This window comes from Oryx dammah, unplaced genomic scaffold (genome assembly GCF_014754425.2).
Source record: "Oryx dammah isolate SB20612 unplaced genomic scaffold, SCBI_Odam_1.1 HiC_scaffold_11081, whole genome shotgun sequence".
Classification (NCBI taxonomy): Eukaryota; Metazoa; Chordata; class Mammalia; order Artiodactyla; family Bovidae; genus Oryx; species Oryx dammah.
Window position 1 is genome coordinate 358,317 of NW_024080475.1, and position 26,162 is coordinate 384,478.

The window sequence follows — 26,162 nt, forward strand, 5'->3', positions numbered from 1 at the left end:
TACGAAGAGGCGATTTATTGAATAATGGAGATGACCAGCATTCCTCTGAATTTGTTTTTCAAGGTGAACATGTCCCAGGCAAGGCAGGTGGGACTGCTGGCTGCTGGGTGTCAGCCGTGGAACAGAGATGTGTGCGCTGCTAGCGGAGACAGGTTTGCGTACTGCGCCACCCTGGCCATCTATGTTTATCAGGTAAAAGAATGCTGGCTCTTGTCAATTTTTCATTTTTTCAGGTAAGATTAATATTTAATTAAGTTTGAAAAGCTAGTGAAATGCTATTAAGTCTGCAGTTTAGTTAATAAAAATACTTAATTAACACCCGATTTGAAATTCCTGAGTTCAGTTTTCTGCATTGCGCTTAAGACCCCATGTGGGTAATTTGTAAAGTCAGAGAGGGTCACTGATATGCAAAATGACTTCTTCATGCACTTGTATTTATAGACTCTTCCACTGAGCGGCTTTAACAGCAGTTTTTTCTATTAGATACTTGACATCTGCATTATCTACTGTTGGTAACCTAAATCATTAACTAAAACTTATAAACCTGTTCATCCCTACACGTACAGAAAATGCATTTATACCTTTAAACAGGCTCATGGCGTTGGGCATAGGAGCCTATGTTAGCTGTTAAGCTTTTACTGCAAGTATATGGTTAAAGAAAGACTGGTGGCATTAATAGATAATATAATAATGACTTGAAAAAGTATCATATAACACTGTGAAAGATTCATTATGTGTTCAAGGGAAAAACCATGTTCAACAAAATGACAAATACAGTAGATAACAGTATGTCATAAACATGTTAAAAATGATAGATGAATTGATCTACTAATTAATGGCACAGTTACAAAGGAAATAGGAAAATTAGGCTATTCATTTTGTCCACTTGCATATAAAAACAACATAATGCCCTTTCCAAGAAGCAATAACATAAAACAGGACCAGATGATACCACTGCTCTGCAAACCTTGCATATCTTAATAATGCAGTAGTGAGCAGTTGGCTTACTTAATGTACATTTTTTGATTAAAATACAATTTACAAACTGCAGAAAAATTATTTCAAGACCAAGATATTTTTCCTTCATAAGTAGATAGGGCTACAGAAAATATAATAAATCTCTTAATTATACATATTTAAATGTACATTTATTTTTAGTCATTTTAAAATTGATATGTTTAATGTCAGTCCTCTCTTATCTTTAAAAAAAAATGGTCTTGTTCCATTGAATACATTTGAATTCACTTGAAAGTAGAGCAAGCTTGAATTGTGTTCATATCTTGTTATTAGGTATCCTCATCTTCATGTGTGCAGCTTTTAAAAAAAAATGTGATTATTAATGGAAAGTGCATTACCTAAAAAGAAGCACTGATATGTTTTATTTATATTTTTTTAGTTGGATCACCATTATAATGAATTCAAACTCCATGCAATTATGTCTGAACATAAGAAAACAATCACAGCGCTCTCTTGGTGTCCACATAACCCTGACCTGTTTGCAAGTGGCAGTGCTGATAATTTAGTGATCATTTGGAATGTTGCAGAACAAAAAGTCATTGCTAAACTTGACAATACAAAAGGTATATCTCTTAACTGGGATTTACTTGTTGAATGAAATATTTTTATTTCAATAAGCAAAATATTTTACTTCAATAAGCTCAGGTTTTAAAGTAGTGTTTTGCAATAAGAGTCTATATAAGAAACACATTTCATGTCATGACTCATGTTTTTGTGTGTGCATGCGTACAAACCAAAACACAATTTCATGAAATAATCAGACTTAGTACACTGATTAAAAACATAATCCGTACCAGATAATTTATGTTTAAATATAACTTTAAAAATTCAAAAATAAATATAAAAACAATAATTAGAGACAATTTTCTCAGTGAGACAATTATAAGAGATTAATAATTAACCTTTGTATTTTGTCTTTTAATTTTAAAAGGGGTTATATATACATCATTGTATTTTGTTGCCCTAACATTTATGTGAAACAAGTGGTCAGCTCATTTTAGTCAGATCCATTTTACAGATGAAGAACCAGGCTTAGGTAACGTGACTTGTTTAATTTAAGGCAAAACTAAAATTTAAATCTAAACTCCTGATAAGGCTGTAGTTTGTAGCATTAACTTTGTTATTAAATGCGTATAGTAGCATTTAACTTTTCATACATTTAATCCTTACGCCTGCAATGCAAGAGACCTGGATTTGACCTCTGGGTTGGGAAGATCCCCTGGAGGAGGAAATGGCCACCCACGCCAGTATTCTTGTTTGGAAAATCCCACAGACACAGGAGCCTAGTGGGCTACAGTCAGTGTGGTCGCAGAGTCGGATGCAACTGAGAGAATAATACTTAATCTTAATTTATATTTAATATGCTTTAAAGCAGGAATTGTATCCCATACTAACCTAGAACACCTAAAGTAGGTCTTATGCACAAAAAAACCTCATTGTACGTTTTCATTGCTTACAGTAAGAATTCGTTGCTTTAATATTGGGTTGGCCAAAAGGTTTGTTCCAGTTAGAAAAATCCAAATGAACTTTTGGGGCAACCCAGACCTGAAAGAAAGAAAGAACTCTGTAAGTTTCTGTGAGTATGTGAAGCATATGATCATATGAAGTGGTTTTAACCCAGAAACTGGGTATACTTTTTCATCATAGACATACTCTCTGCATGTTCCCTGTGGTCTTTAGGGTGACTTTATAAATTAAATTCCCAAATAAGAGGTAATTTTTTTAACAATGAACATAACCTCGTATTTTGGTTGTCTCGGAAGCGTAGGATGCAGATGATATTGAATGGCGTGGCCTTATGCCACATCTCCCGGTTGTGTATCTGTATTTAATTTATTTCAGGGACGCCTGCCTCTCTCAGCTGGTGCTGGAATGCTGGGGATGCTGTGGCATTTGCTTCCCACAGAGGCCCGCTGTTCATCTGGACCATCTCAGGACCAGACAGTGGGGTGACTGTGCACAAAGACGCCCACAGCTTCCTGTCTGATATCTGCATGTTCAGATGGCATACACAGAAAAAGGGGAAAGTTGCCTTTGGTCATACTGATGGAAGTCTATCAATTTTTCAACCAGGTAAGAATGTTTTTTTAGTCAGATGTCTTAAAATTTATTTTTCTTATTAACATATGTAATTTCATATTTACATGGCATAGAAAGTTAGCAGTATTTTAATTTTTAAATAATAGTTGTGCTTGGGCTTCCCAGTGGCTCAGTGGTTAAGAATCCGTCTGCAAACGCGGGAGATAGAGATTTGGTCCCTGGGTCAGGAAGCTCCCTAGAGAAGGAAATGGCAACCTGCTCCAGTATTCTTGCCTGGGGAATCATACGGACAAGGGTTGCCTGTTGGGCTGCGGTCCATGGAGTCGCAAAAAGTTGGACACAACTGAGCACACAGACACACACAGCACAATAGTTGTGCAAATATTATCTAGTACTATGCCGATTCCAAATAACCATTAGAAGTAAATTTTATTTGTAAGACATTTTAGTATGTTTCACCATCTCTTAGGGACACAATTCAACCTGTAATAACCCAATGCAGATTCCTTGACTTCATTATTCTATAGGATTTTTAGCAAGTAATGTGCACAAAACATTAGGGTAGTCCTGTGGTGTGTTTTCCTTGCATGTGCAAGAGCTCATGGGTCATGAAGGAAGCACAACTTTCCAGCTCTGCCACTGCATTCTAAACTGTGAGTTTGAAACTCTGAGACCATTAGCATTGATACCAGCAGCGTTAGGTCCTGTCCTGAGGGGTGGTCCGCCTTCCCTTCTGAGCGACTTAACTGTCACCACAGACGGTTGCTCTGTCCTCTGGGCTCTCAGAGCAGACTGTGATCTCAAGCTCTCTGCTGTCCTGTCTTTCTCTCTCTTGGAAGAAATAAGTATTCGTGGAGGACTGCCCACAATAGTGCAGTTCACCCATCTTTTGGAAGCAGTGATTTTTAAACCCTGCTTAGTGTGTCTGTGGATTTCTTTGTGTGTGTTGGGCAGTGGCGGGGTGGGATATCTTGGCAGGTAGTCCAGCTGAGGCTTCAAGCCTTCTGTTCCCTTTCAGTCTGAAAAGCACCACTTTATTCTTTATTGGACTTCATGTAAAAATTCTCATATTAATAGGGGATTCTAGGGTCAAAAGAAGGAGAAGGCAGTGGCACCCCACTCCAGTACTCTTGCCTGGAAAATCCCATGGATTGAGGAGCCCGGTAGGCTGCGGTCCATGGGGTTGCGAAGAGTCAGACATGACTGGGCGACTTCACTTTCACTTTTCACTTTCATGCTTTGGAGAAGGAGATGGCAACCCACTCCAGTGTTTTTGCCTGGAGCATCCCAGGGACAGAGAAGCCTGGTGGGCTGCCATCTATGGGGTCGCACAGAATCGGACACGACTGAAGCGACTTAGCAGCAGCAGCAGCAGCAGGGCCAAAAGAGGTGGAAAACTACTGCTTTAGCTGTTTCAGGTTATATCCTTAGACAAAAGCAGATCATTAGAAAACCTGTTTTCAAACTTCATAGTAGAAATGTTTTAATTAAATTGACTTTGGTATTATTCCAGGGATATGCACTAATCATATTTTCATTGTTTTCTTTTGGAAATGTTGATGGCGTAGTGCTTATGTAATGTTGCTTTTATAATCTGATATGTTGGAAAACAACATGTAATGATGTTGTTGCAGGAAGAGCTATGGTATCTTTCAATTGTCTTATTTTTTGAGTAAGCACTTCTTTTAAAGTTTATGATACTTAGGAATAATTGGTACTTTTGTTAAGGTTGTAATCTCTAAACTTAGCTGTTTCACTGCCTTTCTGTTGCAAACGAGTGGAACATTTAATTGCAGTTTCCATGGGGTATGTCAGCAAAGGCCTTTTTTTCATTATCACCAGTGTGTATATAATTTGGAATAAATAAGAGGATTGTTTGCTGGTCCTTTTCTTCACTTAATTTCATTTGTTTCATCTCCCTACTTTTCTGGCTGCTTGTTTGTTGTGGTAGCCAGGAGTGAATTACAATGTGGCAAATGATAGTATGGATGAGGATGGGTGACTGTAAATATTGGGATGCTGTTTATCATACACCCACTTCAAGGCAATTAACTTGTTTACTCTTAAAAAAAGAAAAGACCTCTGGTGTCATCTTGTTCTCTACCATAAAATAAAAAAGTGAGCACACAGAGATTCAGTATCTTGGGACTAGGATTTGGACCCAGGCAGCCCTCCAAAGCCTGTGCTTTTAATCAGAACACAATATTCTTCCTTTTGATGAGCACCTCCCTACCCCTATGCTACTGTAACTTAATGAAATTGTAATTGTTGACAAGATCATGTGGGTTATTTTTCCACTTTTTTTCCCTAACAACTTCTCAGAAGCAAATAAGAGACATCCAGGATACTGGGGGTTGCCTAAGCAAAGCAGTTCTGTCCAGCTGCATCCTTAGTTGTTCGCCAAGTTGTGTCTGACTTTTTGCGACCCCCATGGACTGCAGCTTCCCTGTCATCCTTCGGACAAACTCTAAATTCCCCTGCATTTGCATGTCAGTTATGACTTCCACATAGAAATGCCAGACTTGTATTCCCAGGACTCTTGGGATCAGTGGTCTGCAAAGAGGAAGTTCAAATGATCTCAGTTGTTAGTCTCATTTTGGAAATTTTGTTGAAAATCATGTTCCTTACATTTGAATAGGTAATAAAAGTCAGAAGCATGTGCTGAGACCCGACTCTCTTGAAGGGACAGACGAAGAGGATCCTGTGTCGGCCCTGGAGTGGGACCCGCTCTCTACTGACTACCTGCTCGTGGCTAATTTGCATCATGGGATTCGCCTCGTGGATTCCGAGTCACTTTGTTGCATAACGACGTTTAGTTTTCCCAGTGCAGCAGCTTCCGTGCAGTGTCTGGCCTGGGTTCCCAGTGCTCCTGGGATGTTTATAACTGGAGGTAACTTTACCTTGTTCCCCAGAGTTTCAAATATGTGCATATTCTTTAATTGAGTCAGGGAAATTGCACTCTTTTATTGACTGATTTTGTGTAAGACATTAATCTCAAATATTATCATTTATTGCAGTAAATACCAAGTTTACTTTTATTTCTATTGTGTATCATTAACATAATGACAAATAAAAATGAAAAGAAGGCCCAGTTTTCCAGGTTCTGGCAAAATCAGAATATGTCCTGCATGTACACATGTGTGTGCCTGTCTGGGTTTGTGTGTATACAAAAGGGAACAGCAGTTCAATTTCAGCCATGGCTGGATGACAATAAAGGTACTGACTAGAAAAACAAGTTATATGAATGAGAGGTCTCTCAGCCTCACTGGTAGTTTTGGGTCATCTTTTCCTAATCATAAGACAGTCAGCAAAGCTAAGAAGTGATGGAGGATGGGAAGATGAGGAATTTAAAATAGTCATTAGGAATTAAATGACTTCCATTCACCTAGGTTCAGAGAAACCCAGTACTTTCAGCTGCTGTATAAATACTTCCCATATTTGCTAAGTCTTAACATAAAAGACAAAAGAGTCTTTATCCTTTCAACAGCTTTAAAGCAGCCTTTATTCTTTAAGCACTTAAACTACACATGGAAGTAGATTCTTATTTATATATGTTAACTGACTTAATTATACATGATATAATTAATGATAGACATGGGAATTTTGTTTTTATGTATTATTATTACTGTCCTTATTATTGAGATGAAGTTTACATATTATAAAAATCACCAAGTTAAAGCGTCCAGTTTAGAGGTTTCTATGTTCATAACGTTGTACAACTGTAACCACCATTTACCTCCAGAATCTTTCCTCATCCCCCGATAGACTCTGTGCCCATCAACAGTCTCCATGACCCCCCAACACACTCCCTAGTCACACATGTTTGTACGTTAACCACTGATCTGCTTTCTGTCTCTGTGATTTGCGTATTCTGAATTCACAGAAATTGAATATTCTGGATTCACAGAAATTGAATCATTCAATGTGTGGCCTTTTATGTCTGGCTTCTCTGATTTAACGTTAAGTTTTCAGGATTCATCCATGATGTAGTGTGAACGGAGTACTCATTCCTTTGTATAGATGGATAATGTTCCATTGTATGGATATGACAAATTTTGTTCATCCGTTAATCAGTTGATAGACACTCAGCCTGTTTCCACTTTTGTGCTGTTATGAAATAATGTTGCTGTGAACGTGTGTGTGCAGGCTTTATGTAGACGTGTCTAATTCAGTTGGGGGTGTATGCAGGAGAGCAGTTGTTGGGTCATGTGGTAACTGCATTCAGTCAGTTGAGGAACTGCCAGTCTTGTTTCTGGAGTAACTTATTAAGGTGGGGATTTTGGAAGCAGGGGGTTTTCTAGTTCCTCTTCAGGCGTATCAGCTAGTCCTTATGTGGCTGCAGGTGAGCAAGGAAGCAGTTTACAAACGCTTCGAGAGAGGAAGGATTGTTCATCGTGGGGGTAGAAAGTTTTCTGTGACTGGCTTTCCTAGAGCACGTTGTCACTGGGTGGTTTTTTGTGAGAAAATCATCATATCTGTCTTTTCTGGGGGAAGCTGCAAAAGCAAGCAGCCTCTTAGCTTAGAAGGGGATTTGAAACAGAAAAAAAAAAAATTGCAAAACCTGCCAAAAAATTTAAGGGATGAGTATCATTTCAGCTGCTTCTTTGTATTATTATATAACATTGTGTGAAGAATGTCAGTAAGTGGTGTTAAAAATCTGGCAAGTTGAAATTTTTTTATTACTTTTATATCTCAGCATTTTATGTTTCAAATAAAATGTGCTAATAGAATGCTTTTCTTTTGATCTGACTAGATTCCCAAGTGGGTGTTTTACGCATTTGGAATGTTTCTAGAACAACACCTGTTGATAATTTTAAATTAAAGAAAACAGGATTTCATTGCTTACATGTACTGAATTCTCCTCCAAGGAAAAAATGTAAGTAAAAATGTTAAAATTTAGTATTTAAAAATATCATGTTTGCTGCTATCAAATAATATAATGATATAAACATAACAAATACTGGATGCTACTGAAAGGCAAATTTTTAAAAACTACCCTTGATAATATGTGTGCTAAAGTTACCATCAAAGCCATATAATATCTAATATCGCTAAACTGAAGATATTTAGAGCAAAATTACATTTTTAAATGTTATTGAATGAGGATATTAAAATAATATTAAATTGTCTACATGGGGAAAATGAAATGATGGTACTGGTGAAAATAAGAAATAGAGTGATAGGATTAAATAAAATTGCTCTGAATCGGATATGAAAGTGAAAGTGAAGTCACTCAGTCGTGTCTGACTCTTTGTGACCCCGTGGACTGTAGCCTACCAAGCTCCTCTGTCCATGGGATTCTCCAGGCAAGAGTACTAGAGTGGGTTGCCATTTCCTTCTCCAGGGGATCTTCCCGACCCAGGGATCAAACCTGGGTTTCCTGCATTGGAGGCAGACGCTTTAACCTCTGAGATCTAATAATTTATAGTGGTATCATTATTTTAAATTATGTTTACAAGAGCATATTCACATTCTAAGGGAAAGTTTTTTTTGAAAGAAGACAAAATATGTGATAACCTAGTGATAACCTGTATCAGATCTGACCTGCAGAATTGTAAGATAATAGATTTGTACTGTTTAAGCTGCAAAAAAAAAAAGAAAGAAAGAAAGAATATGCAGAAAATAACTAAGCAAGGAGACTTTTATACAAAGTTGGGGAAATGAAACTGTATAAAAAGTAAACATTGACAAAGAAGAAATTAAGATGCAAATGTATGTCAGACAGTTGTAATTGTTGATTTGGGTGCTAAATTAAGTGAAAGTGAAAGTCGCATAGTCGTGTCCAACTCTTTGCCACCCCATGGACTTATTTAGTCCATGGAATTCTCCAGGCCAGAATACTAGAGTGAGTAGCCTTTCCCTTCTCCAGGGGATCTTCCCCACCCAGAGATTGAACCCAGGTCTCCTACATTGCAGGTGGATTCTTTACCAGCTGAGCCACAAGCTAAATTAAAGTGAATAATAAATAAGTCTCAAAAATAGTTATTTTCATTGGATTGAAATTTTATGGACGAGGGTTATTAGTTTTAAAAGAAAAAACTTCATGTGTGTTTGTATGTGTAGAGGAAGAAGTAAGCTTTTATATCAGCAGTTTGAAAGAACATTGATTCCAAAATAATCATGCTGTGTTTTAATTTATGGGCAGTAAGAAATTAAAGATTCAGCACATACTGTGATTCTTCACAGTAATTTTTATTCGTCTTGTTTCACTTGCACTCTATACAGGTCTTTTCAAAATAATATCCCATTTTGTATATATGTATGTGTGTGGGGGGGCAGTTCTGCATAGTACACCTGTGGCAGAAAATCTGATCATTGCTTATTAAGAGTTTACTGATATAGATTCTAGATAAAACAAAGGAGCATCTATATATATTAAGTCCTTTGACTTCATTCCAGCATGCGGAAAGCCACTGGCATAAGGGTTTATTACTTTCTTTTCTAGTTTCAAACCAGTCCCCAACCAAAAATCATTACACATCCTCCACGAGTGAAGCAGTCCCACCCCCAACTCTGACGCAGAATCAAGCCTTCTCTCTTCCTCCTGGTCACGCTGTGTGCTGTTTCTTGGATGGTGGCGTTGGACTTTATGATATGGGAGCCAAGAAGTGGGATTTTCTTAGGGACTTGGTATGTCTGTGGTTTTTCTTTCTTTTATAATGCAATGCTCATTTTGTGTATAAAGTGTTGTTTACTTTTACTTATGTATTAATATTGTCCTAAGAATATTTTTGTAGAGAACCATACATTAGGAATTTATTTTGGTTGACTGAAACTTTTTATAAAGATGTCTAGAACTATTAAAAGTATTTAATTGTAAACATTAAATTTCTTTTAAAAGTACTGTCTGCTTAGCTTATCGGGAATATTCTGCATTTGGCAGCATTCCCATTACTGTGTAGGCCATGTTACCCATGTGTATAGTATTGGAAAATCATGTTGTTGCTCTATATTTTGGAAGCAAAATGAGAAATAGAATGTTCTTTCAGGACGAAGGAGAAAGTCCATCTCTGCCAGTTACTCTAAGCTTTCTTGTTCTCATTCATGAAATGAGCAAGGTTGTGTTTTCTAAGGTTTATTTCTATTATTGAGTCATAATAATTTTATGAGTCTACAAACTTCTGTTGCAATGACCATGAAGCCTCTGTGTAAAATAGAATACAGTCCTGCTGAGAACTCACATTTTGCCTGGTTTTCTTCTGTGCTTTTTTATGCTGCATTCCTAGGGTCATGTGGAAACTATTTTTGACTGCAAATTCAAGCCTGACAACCCCAATCTTTTAGCAACAGCTTCATTTGATGGCACCATAAAGGTCTGGGATATAAACACGTTGACTGCGGTATACACTTCCCCGGGGAACGAAGGGGTTATTTATTCCCTTTCATGGGCTCCAGGTAAGAATGTTTTTTATTAAAATCAGGAGTACGATTGAATGATTCTCCTAACTTTTATATTCATCTGCATTATCTTCTGTCCTTCAGTGCCGTCTTACTCCAAATGATTGTGGAGGCAAATTAGTATCAACATATGTGTTGGTACAGTTTTGAGGGTATTTAGAATAAACTCCCTGAGCAGGCACTTTGATTTCTGGGCCCTTCCGTATGGTGTGCTGCTGCTGCTGCTAAGTCGCTTCAGTCGTGTCCGACTCTGTGCGACCCCATGGACGGCAGCCCACCAGGCTCCCCCATCCCTGGGATTCTCCAGGCAAGAACACTGGAGTGGGTTGCCATTTCCTTCTCCAGTGCATGAAAGTGAAAAGTGAAAGTGAGGTCGCTCAGTCACATCCGACTCTTTGCGACCCCCTGGACTGCAGCCCACCAGGCTCCTCCGTCCCTGGGATTCTCCAGGCTAGAGGACTGGAGTGGGGCCGCCGCCTTCTCCATCCGTATGGTGTAGTCACATCGAAAAGCCACAGTACATCAGGATGATACTGACCCATCTCATTTTAGCTGCATTTGTATCGATCTGCCTGTAAAGTGTTAGTCGCTCAGTCACGTCCAACTCTTTGCGACCCCCATGAGCTGTAGCCCACCAGGCTCCTCAGTCCTTGGAATTCTCCAGGCAAGAATACTGCAGCGAGTTGCCACTCCCTTCTCTGGGGAATCTTCTTGACCCAGGGATCGAACCCAGGTCTCCCGCATTGCGGGCAGATTCTTTACTATCTGAGCTGCCAGGGAAGCCCTATAAAGGTGTAATATATTTTACATGATACAAGTTTTCCTTAATATTTTCATGTAACTCAAACATATAAAAATAAAATTTTTTTTCTAAAAATTATGCTACCTATCTCTTTCCCTGGTGCATCTGTTTTGTGAATAAGAATGATCATCAGTTTGATTATGAGCATGTAATTCTGTACAGACTCTACTTTTGTAATATTGAAGGGTTTTATGGGATACTAGGGCCTTTTCTTGGACTCTGTATGGTGGAACCTTTATACTTTCCTGTACATAAAAAAGAAAAGAGATGCCTTATGAAACCTCTGGCATTTTCTCCCAAAACATTAAATTTTCCTGTAGTGAATAACTGTAAAAACTAAACTGAGTTTTTCACTTTAAAAAGTATGTAGAATGTTTTACTTATTTGTCCTAATACTAATATATGACTTAAAAACTGACTTATAGCCAGTATATGGCTTATTTTTTTAGCTTATCTCCTCATGCACATAAATTTTTAGCCCTGAATATATATACTGGGTTTTTAAAGGCTTTGATGTCTTCAGACTTCTATTTTCTTTACCCTATTTTTAGAGTAGAATCACAGGAAAAATTTTAGAGGTGCAAATAAATGTGAAAACTTTTCCCCAGTAATTTTAGAGCCCCAACAGGGTAGCAGAATGAAAATCCTAGAAAAACTGGTGAGGACTGTTTTGTAAAGTACTTACAGTCATTTATCACAAAATAATTCCTCTATATTTTTTCTCCTAGGTAGCAGGTAATAGCTGTTTCTTTCTTGTAATAGAGAAAACCTCTTCTTTGATTGCCTTGTAACAAATTCAGAATCATCTACTAACTTAGCAGTAGTTTGATTTTCATAGATTTTTTTTTCTTAAAAATAAAGAGCATTATGTTTTTGATGGATAAAATGAATTTTTTCATGTGTCTTGCTTATGGAAATATTTACTTTCCTAACCATTAATAGTTTACTAAAATTGTTAGATGGTCAGAAAAATGTAAATGCTGACTGGATATGTAACAATACTGAGGAATTATTGATAGTCTTCCTATTTTTGATTATACTAGTTTGATCACATTAATAAAAGAGAATCCTGTATTTTAGACATCCATCCTCAACTGTTTATTGATGAAAGAACACAATGTTAGAGCTTTGCTCCAGAAAATCCAGTAGGGGGCTGTAGACGAAAATAAGATTGACCATACTTTGATAATTGTTGAAATTGTATGATATATTTATGCACTATACTTTCTGTCTATATTTGCATGCAATTAATAATTTTCATTATTTAAAAAAAACTTGAAGCACTTTACAAACTCAAGTCATTTTCAAAAATTACATTTTTAAAAAGAGTTGCATTTGTGGCAAACATTTCATATAATGTCTACCAAATTGTTTCCTAAGGTGATTTAAATTGTATTGCTGGAGCAACTTCCCGAAACGGTGCTTTTATTTGGGATATTAAAAAGGGCAAAATGGTACAACGATTTAATGAGGTAGGATGTATTTATTGCTAGCTTAATAATATAATGTCTTATATGGCCTCATGTATTTTCAATGCTTTTCTCTCTACATTTAATAGTTAATCAGCAGGTTGCATTATATTTTGTTAATTAGAAGAAAGTCCAAGAGGACATGCATATGCTAAAATGAATTCTGAAAGATGTAGTTAAGTCTAAGATACAATTATTCCCCTAAAGTTGCATTAGAGGTTCAAAGGAATTTTAAGTCATCTTCCACAAAATTGTCTAGGCAAATACTCAAAAGTTAGAAAAAGACTAAGCTCAGAATGTGTCCCAAATCACAGTCCCAACTTTGTCACTGATTAGCTTTTGACATAGAATCATTTTATTGCCTTGAGCCTGATTGTTCACCTATAAGATGGTAAAGTTGGATGTTTTAGTTCTTCTGAGTCTCAAACTCCATTTTTCCGTAACACATTGTAAAAACTCCCTCTCTCCTCTTGGCAGTGTCACAGACTGTACTTCTTCTCCTTGGAGTTGAATTGTCCTTCCACTTTTTTCCTGAGTTCTGTTAATCTTTGCAAAATACATATAATCTCATTGACAGTGCGTTGGCTCTGAAGGGAGGAAGATACCAACAGGGTCTAGGGCTGTCCCTCAATCTCTTGAAATTTCATTCAAGTGGTCACAGTGATTACTGTACTTAAACTGTGGCTGGTGTCAAGAGGAGACTAAAGTGACTTTTTCTCTGGAGCTTTAAGGCTGTTTTTCTAAGGTGGTCTTAAGCTTACTATTCTAACCTTTTTTGAGGAGGGTCCATCTTTATAAGGATGGACACAGGAATGGAGGAGGTCTTTAGACTCATTCAGTTGAAGGAGTCGGGGTTCTCCATTAGCTGAGTTCATCCTCATGAACTCAGTGCACTTAAGGGTCAGTAATGTCCTGCTTTTTATTTTGTGAGGCCCATGTAACAGTTAATTGAAGCCAGAAGTGTTCATTTTTCCCACACTTATTATCCTAAATTTAAGCAATTTTGATACTGGTTCTAACTATGCTTTTGGACGCTGGGAAAGCCATGAATGACATAAGAGACGTCCTGGATGCTTGGGGCTGGCTGTCAGGTTGGGGCTGCCTAGTGCTAATGAGAAGGTACTTAGGTCACAAGAAACCAAGATGCTGGGAAACTTGGAAATGAATAGATCATACCCATTACCTAGTTGATGAGTGACATTCCTGTGTATAGATTGTATCCTTTGTGTTTTTAAACGTTCTAATCATATCAGCTGTAATTATATTCCTTTACCCTTCTCCAGTCCAAGAATACAGATAAATGTAGAGATTTGTTATGTAATAATAACCTTAAACCTTCTTTGTTTTATAAAAATAAAATTTAGAAATTTAGAACAATCTATAATAACAGTTGCTTGCAGTATCTCTTCTACTGTAGTTTTAATAGCATTGGGTTTGAAAACTATAAGTATCTTCATCATTATGGGAAGGGTGGGCTTTCCCAGAAAAAGGTATAAAGCTGAGCTTGATTCTACAGATGACTGACAGACTTTGGGCCTTTATCAGTGTCCCCGAAAAGGAAATAGAGGCACCCAGTCTATGTCTTAAAACAGTGGTTTTGTTTCTTAAGTGTGATAGCTTTACGCATTCGTAAAGTGTGTATTCAGCTTTCTGTTGTTCACAATCATGTCTGTAGTATCATCTAGAGCAAGTTCCTAATAGAAAAGTAATATTAGAAGAAGTAAATAAATAAGAGAAAAAAGGGGTGAATTATTTCTTATTGATAGGTATTTTGCATTTTTTGAAGCATGGAAAAAATGGGATATTCTGCATTGCCTGGAGTCATAAAGATTCCAAAAGAATAGCAACCTGCAGTGGTGATGGTTACTGGTAAGTACTGCGTATGAAATCACACTGTCTGTAAGAATGCATTTGATAATGTTAAATGTCTCATGTTAGCACCTGTATTAAAATACTTGATAAGATTCTGTTTGTACAGCTCTGCCAGCTATCATAAATATTACTTATGGTGGCTTCCCAGGGCCACTAGTGGTAAAGAGCCTGCCTGCCAATGCAGCAGATGAGACCCAGGTTCGATCCCTGAGTTAGGAAGATCCCCTGGGGGAGGAAATGGCAACCCACGCCAGTACTCTTGCCTGTAAAATCCCATGGACAGGGGAGGTTGGTGGGCTGCCGTCTACGGGGTCACACGGAGTCGGACACGACTGAGGCAACTTAGCAGCAGTTAGCTTTACCGTGTATTTTCAGGGCATTAACTTACTTAATGAATACCACAGTCAATCACTAAACATTTGTAAGTATAGGTTACCACCACTCCCTAGTAGCCTCAAAAGTTTTGGTGGGCCTAGAAAGATCCCCTGAAGAAGGGAATGGCTGCCCACTCCAGTATTCTTGCCTAGAGAATTCCATGGACAGTAGAGCCTGGTGGGCTATAGTCCACGGGTTCACAAGAAGTCAGACAAGACTGAACGACTAACACGTTCACTTTCACATAGCAGGGATATTTTAAAAGGGTCTTTTCCAAAGACTTTTAAAACTTTGCAGTACATTAATTTACACACAGCTTTGTGTTCCTAATGGAATTAATAGCCCTTATATTATGGTAATAATATAGAAGGATACCGTGTGCTCAGTCATATCCGACTCTCTGCAACTCCATGGACTGTGGCCCACCAGGCTCCTCTGCCCATGGAATTTTCTAGGCAAGAATACTGGATAGGTTGCCATTTCCTACTCTAACAGTAGGGTCTTAAGCTTCATTTATTTTTGCATTAAAAATGTATGGAATGTATTTGGGGAGAAGGGCTCCTCCAGATTTCTAGTTGTATCCCTTAAAAATGTGCCATGAAAATATTATAATGACTTACATGTCTTAGACTTGGTGTAATAATACATACAACCAACACTGTAAATGAGTTGTTTTAAACATAAATTTTCCACTGTTAAATTTTTGAAGCTGAAAATCTAATGCTTGTGTTTTAAAATATATGTATTATACTATGCATTTCCTAAATAAAATATTTTCTAAATAAGAAAGTATCTCCTTTAAATAGGTTTCAGTGGGTTGCCATAATTAATACTATGTGATGTAAATATACTTATCATAATGATAATATCATTTACATGGTACTTTTAAATGTTCCCTGTGCTTTGCAGACAAGGTCTCTACCCTAAAACACTTTTGTCTAAATTATGTAGTTTTGGCTTTCTTCCTTTGAATAACATATTTAGAATGTTGTAATTTCTATTAACATATTATACTTAATTTCAGTATAATTCGAACAATTGATGGTAAAATACTACACAAATACAGACATCCAGCTGCAGTATTTGGTTGCGATTGGAGCCAAAACAACAAGTAAGTATTTTTTCCTGAAATAAGTAATAATTACACTTAGCAGATTTTGAATAACCATAAAGTTTGATGTTATTCTCATAAGTAATATTCATCGCTCTTTTTAGGTAATATTCCCCTTATCTCATCTTGTAACTGCATGTTTAACCATCTGTTTTTATTCCATGAAGTTTTTACATGATTTAGGAATATTGATCCCTACTTTCAAATAACTTGCTGCTGCTTCAGGGAAAAGCATACAGCTCACTAATGAAAATGGAAGTCAGTCCAGTCTGTGTGTGGCTTCTGAGAGATGTGGCCCTTGCTCTAAACCCTGTTAGAAATCTCTGTGGTGCATTGTCCCCATGGCTTTCCATTGCCTCCACCTGATACAAATGCCATGACATGGGGTGATTTCCCAAGACGTGGAACTTAGAATGGTTTTGAAAGGTCACCCTTGCTTAAGAACCTGGTATTTACCATGTAAAGATCAGCTTAGATTTAAAAATTAATCCACATCAAACCTCCACTAAAATTGATCCTTTAAGCCATTGCACTTCCAAGAATATTGTGTTCCACACCTCTCTTTGACAGGATATAAATTATGTTTATATGCCATCAAATATGTGGGATCAAATATATCCCATCAAATATATGGAAGATAGTGAAGGACAGGGATGCCTGGCATGCTTCAGTCCTTGGGGTTGTGAAGAGTTGGCCATGACTGAGCGACTGAACAAGAACAAATTGTATTTAAGAAGTCAAACTTCTGCTTTGAAAAATGCAGATATGAGCACAGCTTTCTGTTGCTTGAATCTCCCAGCAGTTTCCCGTTGACCTTGGGATGGCATGCAGAGTCCTAGCCAGGCAGCCCCTGTATAAGCCGGCTCCTCTGTGCCTTATCTCATTCCCGGCCTTGCTACCTGTGCTGCTTACGTCCGGCCACAGTGGCGTTCAGCTTCTTGAACCAGCCAGCTCATTTTTGCCCCAGGCTTTTGCTCCTGTTTTCACTTGCATCTAGGATTCTACTTCCCACCCCACCCCACCCCACCCAGTCCACCCTGACCTGGGCATAAATAACTTCTCCCTCTCTCTCAGCTCAGGAACCACTTCTGCAGAAAAGTCTTCCATGAACTGCATCTTAGATAAATTTCCCCTGTAGTATCATATACCTTAGGACACAACATCAGAAAATTAAGTTTTAGTTGTGAATTGGCTACCTCTCCCTGAGATAAGCAATGGTTCTCTATTTTTCGCAGAATATTCTTACTAAAACACTGTGCTTCTCTCACCGTGCCTTGAAAAAGTAGACGTGTAGTCAATACTTGTTGCACATGCAAATGAGTAGAATTACCTTGTATCTGATCAACAGAACCGTTCCACATTCTTATTTCCCTCCTTTATGGGGTTAATAAAAATTTAAGAATTTGACCACTCAGGGGGAAAAAAGATATGAATGCAGTATGCTTTGTTGGTTAAGAAAGCTTAAAAAAAAAAAAAAAGTCCTTTATACTTAACTTTTATGTTTACTGGTAAGCCTGTCTAATAAATTTCATTTTTCATTTTGACATTTCATTTTTGTTTTTAAAAATCTTTTCTAAATGTTCTAATTTCTGTATTTATATTCTACTTAGTGTCTTAGGAGATAAGTGAAAAACATCTTGAACTTATAAAAGTTTATTCATATTCCTCAATTTATAATTTGGATAGCTGTGTGCACATTTAAAGTTTTTTCATTTCTAAGATTTTATATCTGTGTATCTGCATATACATATATAAAATATACTCCTGTGTACATGTAGATATTTGTATTATGCAAAATATATTTTCCCACATGGAGAAACAAGCCTGTTTATCAGTGAGCCTTGGATGCATGTAATCTATACATTTCAGACCAACCAGCATGCTAGTTTAAAGATTTCTGTATTTTGACTTGTAAGCTTTAATAAATACAGCTATTATAACCAATATGACAAAAATCAGCAGTTCGAAGTTTGGAGGTTTTGATGACAATTGGGTCCAAAATGTGTAGCTTCCCTCTTTACCTTTGGGCCTAGGGACTGTTTCTATGATTGTTAATGTTCCTTGGAGAGACGGTCGTGTCTGGTTCATGATTTCACAGGTCTGCCTAGTACTTGAATTCCACTGGTACTCCAGGCATGACCACTAGTGTCTAGCTAGTTGCTTAGCTTGTCTCACTCTCTTAAGAATAATGAGCAATGATCATTTAAAGGTCATACCCACATATTATATTTCCAAAGGATTCTTCTGGATCAAACAGTTAAGCATCTCAAGTTGGGGAAACCACCAAAGAGAAGTGGAAAACCAGGACTGTGACTGACTTACTGTCAGATGAGTCAACCCTGGTCTTTGGGGAGTTTTCTAGTACACTTCTGGGGGAAACATTGCTATTTGTACCAATACCACAAAAAAATCTACTAGCAGTCAGGGCACATAGTAATTATTATTTTTTTTTATTTTTATTTTTACTTTATTTTACTTTACAATACTGTATTGGTTTTGCCATACATTGACATGAATCCACCACGGGTGTACATGAGTTCCCAATCATGAACCCCCCTCCCACCTCCCACCCCATATCATCTCTCTGGATCATCCCCGTGCACCAGCCCCAAGCATCCTGTATCCTGTGTCGAACATAGACTGGCAATTCGTTTCTTACATGATAGTATACATGTTTCAATGCCATTCTCCCAAATCATCCCACCCTCTCCCTCATAACTTGCCTACCAGCAAGTCAGCAAATTTCAGTGACCATTTGGGACCCTTTTCAAGTTCCAATAGTTGCAAAATATAAAGGTCTGAGAAGTATTCAAGTTATGAATCTGGGCATCTTGAAAAAACAAACAGAGAGAAGTAAATATACCATTATCTCTCATCTGAGGGAAGTAAAGAATTTACCTGATTAAAAGGGAAGCTTGAGAAACTAACTGCAGTAGAGCAGTTTCTATAAATGATGTTTTTGCTTGCATCAGTTTGTAGTGTAACTTCATGAAGGGAGCAGAGCATTCTGGTTTTAGAAATTAGTACAGTGTACATTTAAAAACTGTCAGTACCAGGTATTATCAACCCTTTCATTTTTTTTAATGGGCCATTGATGATGTTTCTTTCAGAGACATGATAGCCACGGGCTGTGAAGACAAAAATGTTCGTGTCTATTATGTGGCCACCAGCTCGGATCAGCCACTGAAGGTGTTCAGCGGGCACACGGAGAAAGTGTTCCATGTACGATGGTCACCTCTGAGGGAGGGGACTCTTTGCAGCGGCTCTGATGACGGGTATGTACCTTTGGATTCTTGTTTCTAGTCCTGAAACTCATAAGCTTGCAATTTTCTAGAAATGTGCTTATTTATATTATCCAACTCGTATGTGGAACTATTCTAAATATGTGCTTAATAAGTAAACAGTTAACAAATATCTAACTGCACACATGTAAAAATTTGTCCGTCCTTAATGTCATATTCACGCTTTCTGGGTCCTTATTTGGGCTTCCCTGATGGCTCAGATGGTAAAGAATCTTCCTGCAATGCTAGAGACCTGGGTTCATTCCTGGGTTGGGAAAATCCCCTGGAGGAGGTTATTGTGCTTGCTGTAGATGCTTATTTCTATCTTACTAAGAACAGAGTTAACAGAAATGAAAATTGTAGAAGGGTCTGTTGGGGAAAATGTCTGAAACAGTAATTCTTTGTAAAATATAGAGAAGAGTTTATTTTTAATAATGTTCTCATATCTAATATGGAAAACAGCTGTACTCTGTTTTCATTAAGAATGAAATAAAAGATGATTATATGTGTTAGTGTGAAGAGAAGATATTTTAGAAATGAGAATGATTTAACTTTTTTCTGGGTTTGTGAAAGTTTCTGAAATCTTGTCTGTGTTTAATATCCAGATGTATTTGCATAGTTTGGGCTCTTTGAATAGGAGATAAATTTAGGTAAGAAAAGTCTTACTTTGTAAGAAAAGTCTTACTTTGTGCTAGTAAAAGTTGTAATAGTAGCCACATTATCCTGTCCTAGTATAAAAGAGAAGAAAAGATTTTTTTAATATAAAGCGGAAAGAGATATATGCCTTAAATAAAAATGTGATGTATCTTCTAATGCTGTAATATAACTTTTGGAGTATTGATATTTTGATATTTTCAGTTTGATATAAATCTGTAACTGAAAGATGATTATGAGTTATCCAACCAGAGTTGGCATCTGGAGGTCTTAAATTGATTTTGAGTTAAAATTTTACTTTAATAATATTTGTATTCTAAACTCACTAAACTCCAGTAATATTATGAATCCACCTATATTTAAATTTTGTACTTGATCTGAGAGTGATTCCACAGGCTAAGAAACTTATTTTACTGACATAAACATGAACTGTTTACTGTGTTGATAAAAGCACAGAGCTCTGTAGTGACGTAGAGGGGTGGGATGGGGGCCTGTGAGGCCCAAGAGGGAGGGTGTATATACATATAGCTGGTTCACTTTGTTGTACAGCAGAAACTAACACAGCATTGTAAAGTCATTATCCTCCAATAAAATATTTTTTAAGCATAGATAGGAATTGATTTTTCAAATAATATCCATCATCATATATGCTATATTTTCATGATACAAATAATCTGAGTGCATTTAAATGATTGTATACATGTTGTTAGTCATATTTTTCCTTCAGCTTTATCTGCTCTGGATAATTTAAGAAAGCAATTTTTCCAAACATAAATTGTGAAATCATATATGTAGTATCAGTAGCAAATGACCAGCAGAAGTAAAGAAGAAATATTGTAATAGCCTGGCTGTAGTGCAACTAATTATTCATTCTTTCTGCTGTGGAGAATCAGCATATCTTGAAACATAAACTGCTTTTTCAGTATGCTAAAAAATAATCACTAACGGTATGTGCTCTGTTAAAAATATATTGACCCTTTAGATAAATTATACGTTGAATGGTATTTATGTATAATATTCTGTTTTCAGTTCTGTTCGAATCTGGGATTACACTCAAGATGCGTGCATAAATATTCTTAGTGGACACACGGCACCCGTGAGGGGACTGATGTGGAATACTGAGATCCCATACCTGCTAATATCTGGCAGCTGGGACTATACTATAAAAGTATGGGATACACGAGAAGGAATATGTTTGGATACTGTGTGTGATCACGGTGCAGATGTATATGGTAAAGTGTTTTTCATGTACTTCTAAACTTTGCTGTATTAATGATTCAGTTTCTGAGGAATACAGTATTTTTGAAGAAATCTTAACAGTGTTTCATTTTGAAATAAGACTTACCTTATTGGAAAGTATGCATTCAAGAAGTTTACTATTTCAATAGCAGAATGCCCAGAAGAAAATAGAAAACACCCCCAGAAAAGATTAGAAGATAGCTGTTGTTAGCACTGTGGTGTCTCTGTTCTGCAGAGAAGCACACACACACCCCCCCACACACACCCTTGCACATATTCACCTGTGAGGCTTGGGTTTTTCACACTTGCCATCACCCCAACAGTAAGTTGTAAAACAGGAAATCAGTCATAACTTAGTTATGACTTATCTAGCCATTCCTTGACGTACTCCTTTTCCTATTTGAAACCAGTCTGTTGTGGCATGTCCAATTCTAACCGTTGCTTCCTGACCTGCATATAGGTGTCTCTAGAGGCAGGTCAGGTGGTCTGGTCACCCTGCTTATTTAACTTATATGCAGAGTACATAATGAGAAACGCTGGGCTGGAAGAAGCACAAGCTGGAATCAAGATTGCTGGGAGAAATATCAATAAACTCAGATATGCAGATAACACCACCCTTATGGCAGAAAGTGAAGAGAAACTAAAAAGCCTCTTGATGAAAGTAAAAGAGGAGAGTAAAAAGTTGGCTTAAAGCTCACCATTCAGGAAACAAAGATCATGGCATCCAGTCCCACCACTTCATGGGAAATAGACGGGGAAAGAGTGGAAACAGTTTCAGACTTTATTTTTCTGGGCTCCAAATCACTGCAGATGGTGATTGCAGGCATGAAATTAAAAGACGCGTACTCCTTGGAAGGAAAGTTATGACCAACCTAGATAACATATTCAAAAGCAGAGACATTACTTAGCCTTGCGCCAACAAAGGTCCATCTAGTCAAGGCTATGGTTTTTCCAGTGGTCATGTATGGATGTGAGAGTTGGACTGTGAAGAAAGCTGAGTGCCGAAGAATTGATGCATTTGAACTGTGGTGTTGGAGAAGACTCTTGAGAGTCCCTTGGACTGCACGGAGATCCAACCAGTCCATTCTGAAGGAGATCAGCTCTGGGATTTCTTTGGAAGGACTGATACTAAAGCTGAAATTCCAGTACTTTGGCCACCTCATGCGAAGAGTTGATTCATTGGAGAAGACTCTGATGCTGGGAGGGATTGGGGGCAGGAAGAGAAGGGAATGACAGAGCATGAGATGGCTGGATGCCATCACCGACTCGATGGACGTGAGTCTGAGTGAACTCTGGGAGTTGGTGATGGACAGGGAGGCCTGGCGTGCTGTGATTCATGGGGTCGCAAAGAGTCAGACACGACTGAGCGACTGAACTGAACTGAACTGAACTGAGCCATTCCTTTACCTGTATTCTTAGATATTTAGGGCAGTGTTTTATTTTTTAATACAGTACAAAGTTTTGTAGTATAAATGAGTTGGGAATGGAAAATCAGATTTCTTATCTTTTGCACATCACTTTGCTCTCATTTGTAGCACCCAAACATGGATGGGGTTAAGTAGTTGAATTACGAATGCAAAATGATAATTGAAGGAAGCTAACCCTAACTAACGCACTCCAGTATTCTTGCCTGAAGGATCCCACAGACAGGGGAGCCTGGCAGGCTACTGTCCACGGGGTCACAAAGAGTCAGATACAACTGAGCGACTAACACTTCTCACACTTAGGAGGTACATATAAATAAAAATTTGTCAGTGCTTCCTTTAGTAAATGGCTTTATTTCTTCCACCAGGTTTAACATGCCACCCACGCCGCCCCTTCACAATGGCCTCATGCTCCCGGGACTCTACAGTGAGACTCTGGTCATTAACACCATTAATCACTCCTTTACAAATAAACATTCTGGCAGACAGATCCTGGGAAGACATCATCGGGAACACAGGTGTTGAAACTCTGCACGTATTAGACCTTTCTAAATACGGTTTGATAAGCGCTCTTTCCTTATTAGGTTGTGTCCCTTCTCCAGATTCTGCCATAGAGCCGGGCGCGCCCCCTCTGCTCTGTGGCAAAGTGTCAAGAGATATCAAACAGGAGATAGAGAAACTAAGTGGAAACCTTCGTGTGAAAAAACTCAGATGGTTTTCAGAATGTTTATCTGTAAGTATTGTAGGCATTAAATGTGAAAATTTCCCCTTTAGCCAAAAAGAGTCATGACGACTTTTTCTTCTGAAATTCATGTTTACATGTGTTGTCCCAGTGTAAGAAAGCAAATGGAAACCAGAAACTGTAAGTAAGCTAGGAATCTCCCTGGTGGTCCAGTGATTAAGACTGCATGTCCCAATACCGGGGTCTGGCTTCGATCCCTAGTCAGGGAACTAAGACCCTGCATGCCACTTGGTGTGTGGTCAAAAACACAAATAAAAATAAAGAGATACAAATTTCTTTTAAAAAAGTCAACAATAAGGAAAATATTGTTTCGTTAATTTCTCAAGTTTTATATGCCTGCATTATATTTTTAAAGATGCAAAATGTTCTGAAGTTTTTACTTCATGTTATGTCTTTGGGTGTCCTGTATCAACTTTTTAGCCTCCAGGTGGCAGTGACAATTTATGGAACTTAGTTGCAGTGATAAAAGGGCAAGATGATAGCTTACTCCCTCAGAACTACTGCAAAGGAATTATGCACTTGAAGCATCTGATTAAATTCAGAACGGTAAGTAGCATATGCAGTTGTGCCGTGCTAAAACAAAAATTACTTTTGCCTTTTTGTCATTAAAATATGAAAATTATTTTAATGTATATAATTAGAATGGATAAGCTAAAATAAATGAACACTGAAGAGACAAATTTTCAATAAAAATTGATCATGATGGTATGAATTATTTGGTAACCCACTAAGGCAGTCATGATTTCCACAGATTGAATCTCATGAAATTCTTCAAACGTCACTTGGAAGATCCTTGAAGTGCTTTACCTTTACCCTATTACCGGCTGATCATGTGTGTGATTTTTGTCTCAGAGGCCTGCTAGGCTGTCTTCTGGGATATGTTTTATTAAAAATGATCGTACCTTACCGTTTAATGGATTTCAGTGCACCTTGTCCATGAAGTGATATGCAGTGCCAATAGAAACCCGTCCTGGGATGAGAAAGAAGGAAAAGCTTTTATATTTGAAGTATCAGTGGTTGACTTAACTCTTAGACCATGGGGAGCATTGTGCCAGGGGTGTGGATTTGATGGTGTAAGAAACAGTTATTTCCATAAAGAAGTACTTCTTTGATTCAGTCAGTTCAGTTCGGTTGCTCAGTCATGTCTGACTCTTTGCGACCCCATGGACTGCAGCACGCCAGGCCTCCCTGTCCATCACCAACTCCCGGAGTTCACTCAAACCCATGTCCATTGAGTCAGTGATGCCATGCAGCCATCTCATCCTCCGTCGTCCCCTTCTCCTCCTGCCCCCAATCCCTCCCAGCATCAGGGTCTTTTCCAATGAGTCAGCTCTTCCCATCAGGTGGCCAGAGTGTTGCAGTATCAGCTTCAACATCAGTCCTTCCAGTGAACACCCAGGACTGATCTCCTTTAGGATGGACTGGTTGGATCTCCTTGTAGTCTAAGGGACTCACGAATCTTCTCCAGCACCACAGTTCAAAAGCATCAGGTCTTCAGCGCTCAGCTTTCTTTATGTCCAGCTCTCACATCCATACATGACTACTGGAAAAACCATAGCCTTGGCTAGATGGACCTTTGTTGGCAAAGTAATGACTCTGCTTTGATTACAAGCACCTAATGACTATAACAGTTACCTTTGGCACTATAGAAGCCAACGAGAGTGAGCCAGTAATTTTTAGGTTTTTATTAAAATCCTTTATATATTTTTTCTCCACCAGTCGTATACTACTTTATCACTCACTACCTTTTGACCTCTGGATTTCTAAATGAGTTTTAAGAAAAATTGGATTCAGCCTCTTCCCACCAGCACCAGCCACATCTGAACCCCACTCTCTACCATAACAAAATATTATGTTTAAAGAAGTATTATACTTTTAGACAAAAAGCAGTGGTTTTTAAAAAATATTTAATTTCCAGCTCTGTATGTTTATAGTGTGTATCCATATTATACTTTTATAATCATCACTAGGTCTTGTGTAACAAAATTCAGGAAATTTCATTTTCTTCGTACCCAGTCTGAAGCCCAAGAACTCACCACAGTGAAGATGTCCAAGTTTGGTGGTGGTATTGGTGTCCCTACCAAAGAGGAAAGACTGAAGGAAGCTGCCCAGATACACTTGAGGCTGGGACAGGTTCAGAGATACTGTGAGCTGATGGTTGAACTTGGAGAGGTAATGGGCTGTTAAAGCAAAATCAAGAGAGTTTAACACAGTATTCTTGGTTAAATACTCAATTTCAGGCTTGTCTTTCTCCAGGTCTGGTTGGTCCTCTGCTCACCTGATGTCAAGGGTGTGCCTCAGAGCAGAAGTTATTGCAGTGAGATCCCGGGGAGCAGTGTCAGCATTGTTACTAATAGATACGTCATTACACATGCATTTCCCACCCAGCCGACAGGATCAGGAGCTCCAGGGATGGAGCCCAACACCGGTGCTTTTCTAAGCAAGCCCTGGAGAAAAATATGGCAACCCAGTCCAGTATTCTTGCTGGGGAAATCCCATGGACAGAGGAGCCTGGCGGGCTACACCCCATGGGGTTGCAAGAGTGAGACATGACAGAACGTACACACACAGACACACACACACAGACACACACAGACACACACAGACACACACACAGATACACACACACAGACACATACACAGACACACACAGACACACACACACAAAGACACACACACACAGACACACACACATAGACACACACACAGACACACACAGACACACACAGAGACACACA

The 26,162-nt window shown here is 38.1% G+C and overlaps 1 protein-coding gene across 6 annotated transcripts in view; it reads left to right on the forward strand.

Annotated features, from left to right (window-relative positions):
- LOC120860530 (WD repeat-containing protein 17-like) overlaps positions 1–26,162 on the forward strand; it is a 65,178-nt gene that overhangs the window by 20,141 nt on the left and 18,875 nt on the right. For 3 of the 6 annotated variants that reach the window (XR_005720348.1, XM_040236351.1, XM_040236352.1), the window contains exons 1-15: positions 70–192; positions 1,397–1,580; positions 2,860–3,090; positions 5,696–5,947; positions 7,811–7,933; positions 9,503–9,687; positions 10,284–10,452; positions 12,638–12,729; positions 14,513–14,595; positions 15,998–16,084; positions 19,195–19,359; positions 21,049–21,251; positions 23,051–23,415; positions 23,845–23,970; positions 25,441–25,596. Coding sequence is in view for 4 of the 6 variants with exons in the window: in XM_040236351.1 (XP_040092285.1) it covers positions 70–192; positions 1,397–1,580; positions 2,860–3,090; positions 5,696–5,947; positions 7,811–7,933; positions 9,503–9,687; positions 10,284–10,452; positions 12,638–12,729; positions 14,513–14,595; positions 15,998–16,084; positions 19,195–19,359; positions 21,049–21,251; positions 23,051–23,415; positions 23,845–23,970; positions 25,441–25,596 (2,544 nt within the window). In the remaining 2 variants the exon portion in view is untranslated. Of the gene's footprint in view, positions 1–63; positions 193–1,396; positions 1,581–2,859; positions 3,091–5,695; positions 5,948–7,810; positions 7,934–9,502; positions 9,688–10,283; positions 10,453–12,637; positions 12,730–14,512; positions 14,596–15,997; positions 16,085–19,194; positions 19,360–21,048; positions 21,252–23,050; positions 23,416–23,844; positions 23,971–25,440; positions 25,597–26,162 lie in introns of those variants that run through there. The other 3 variants (XR_005720349.1, XM_040236353.1, XM_040236354.1) reach the window with 2 other exon arrangements.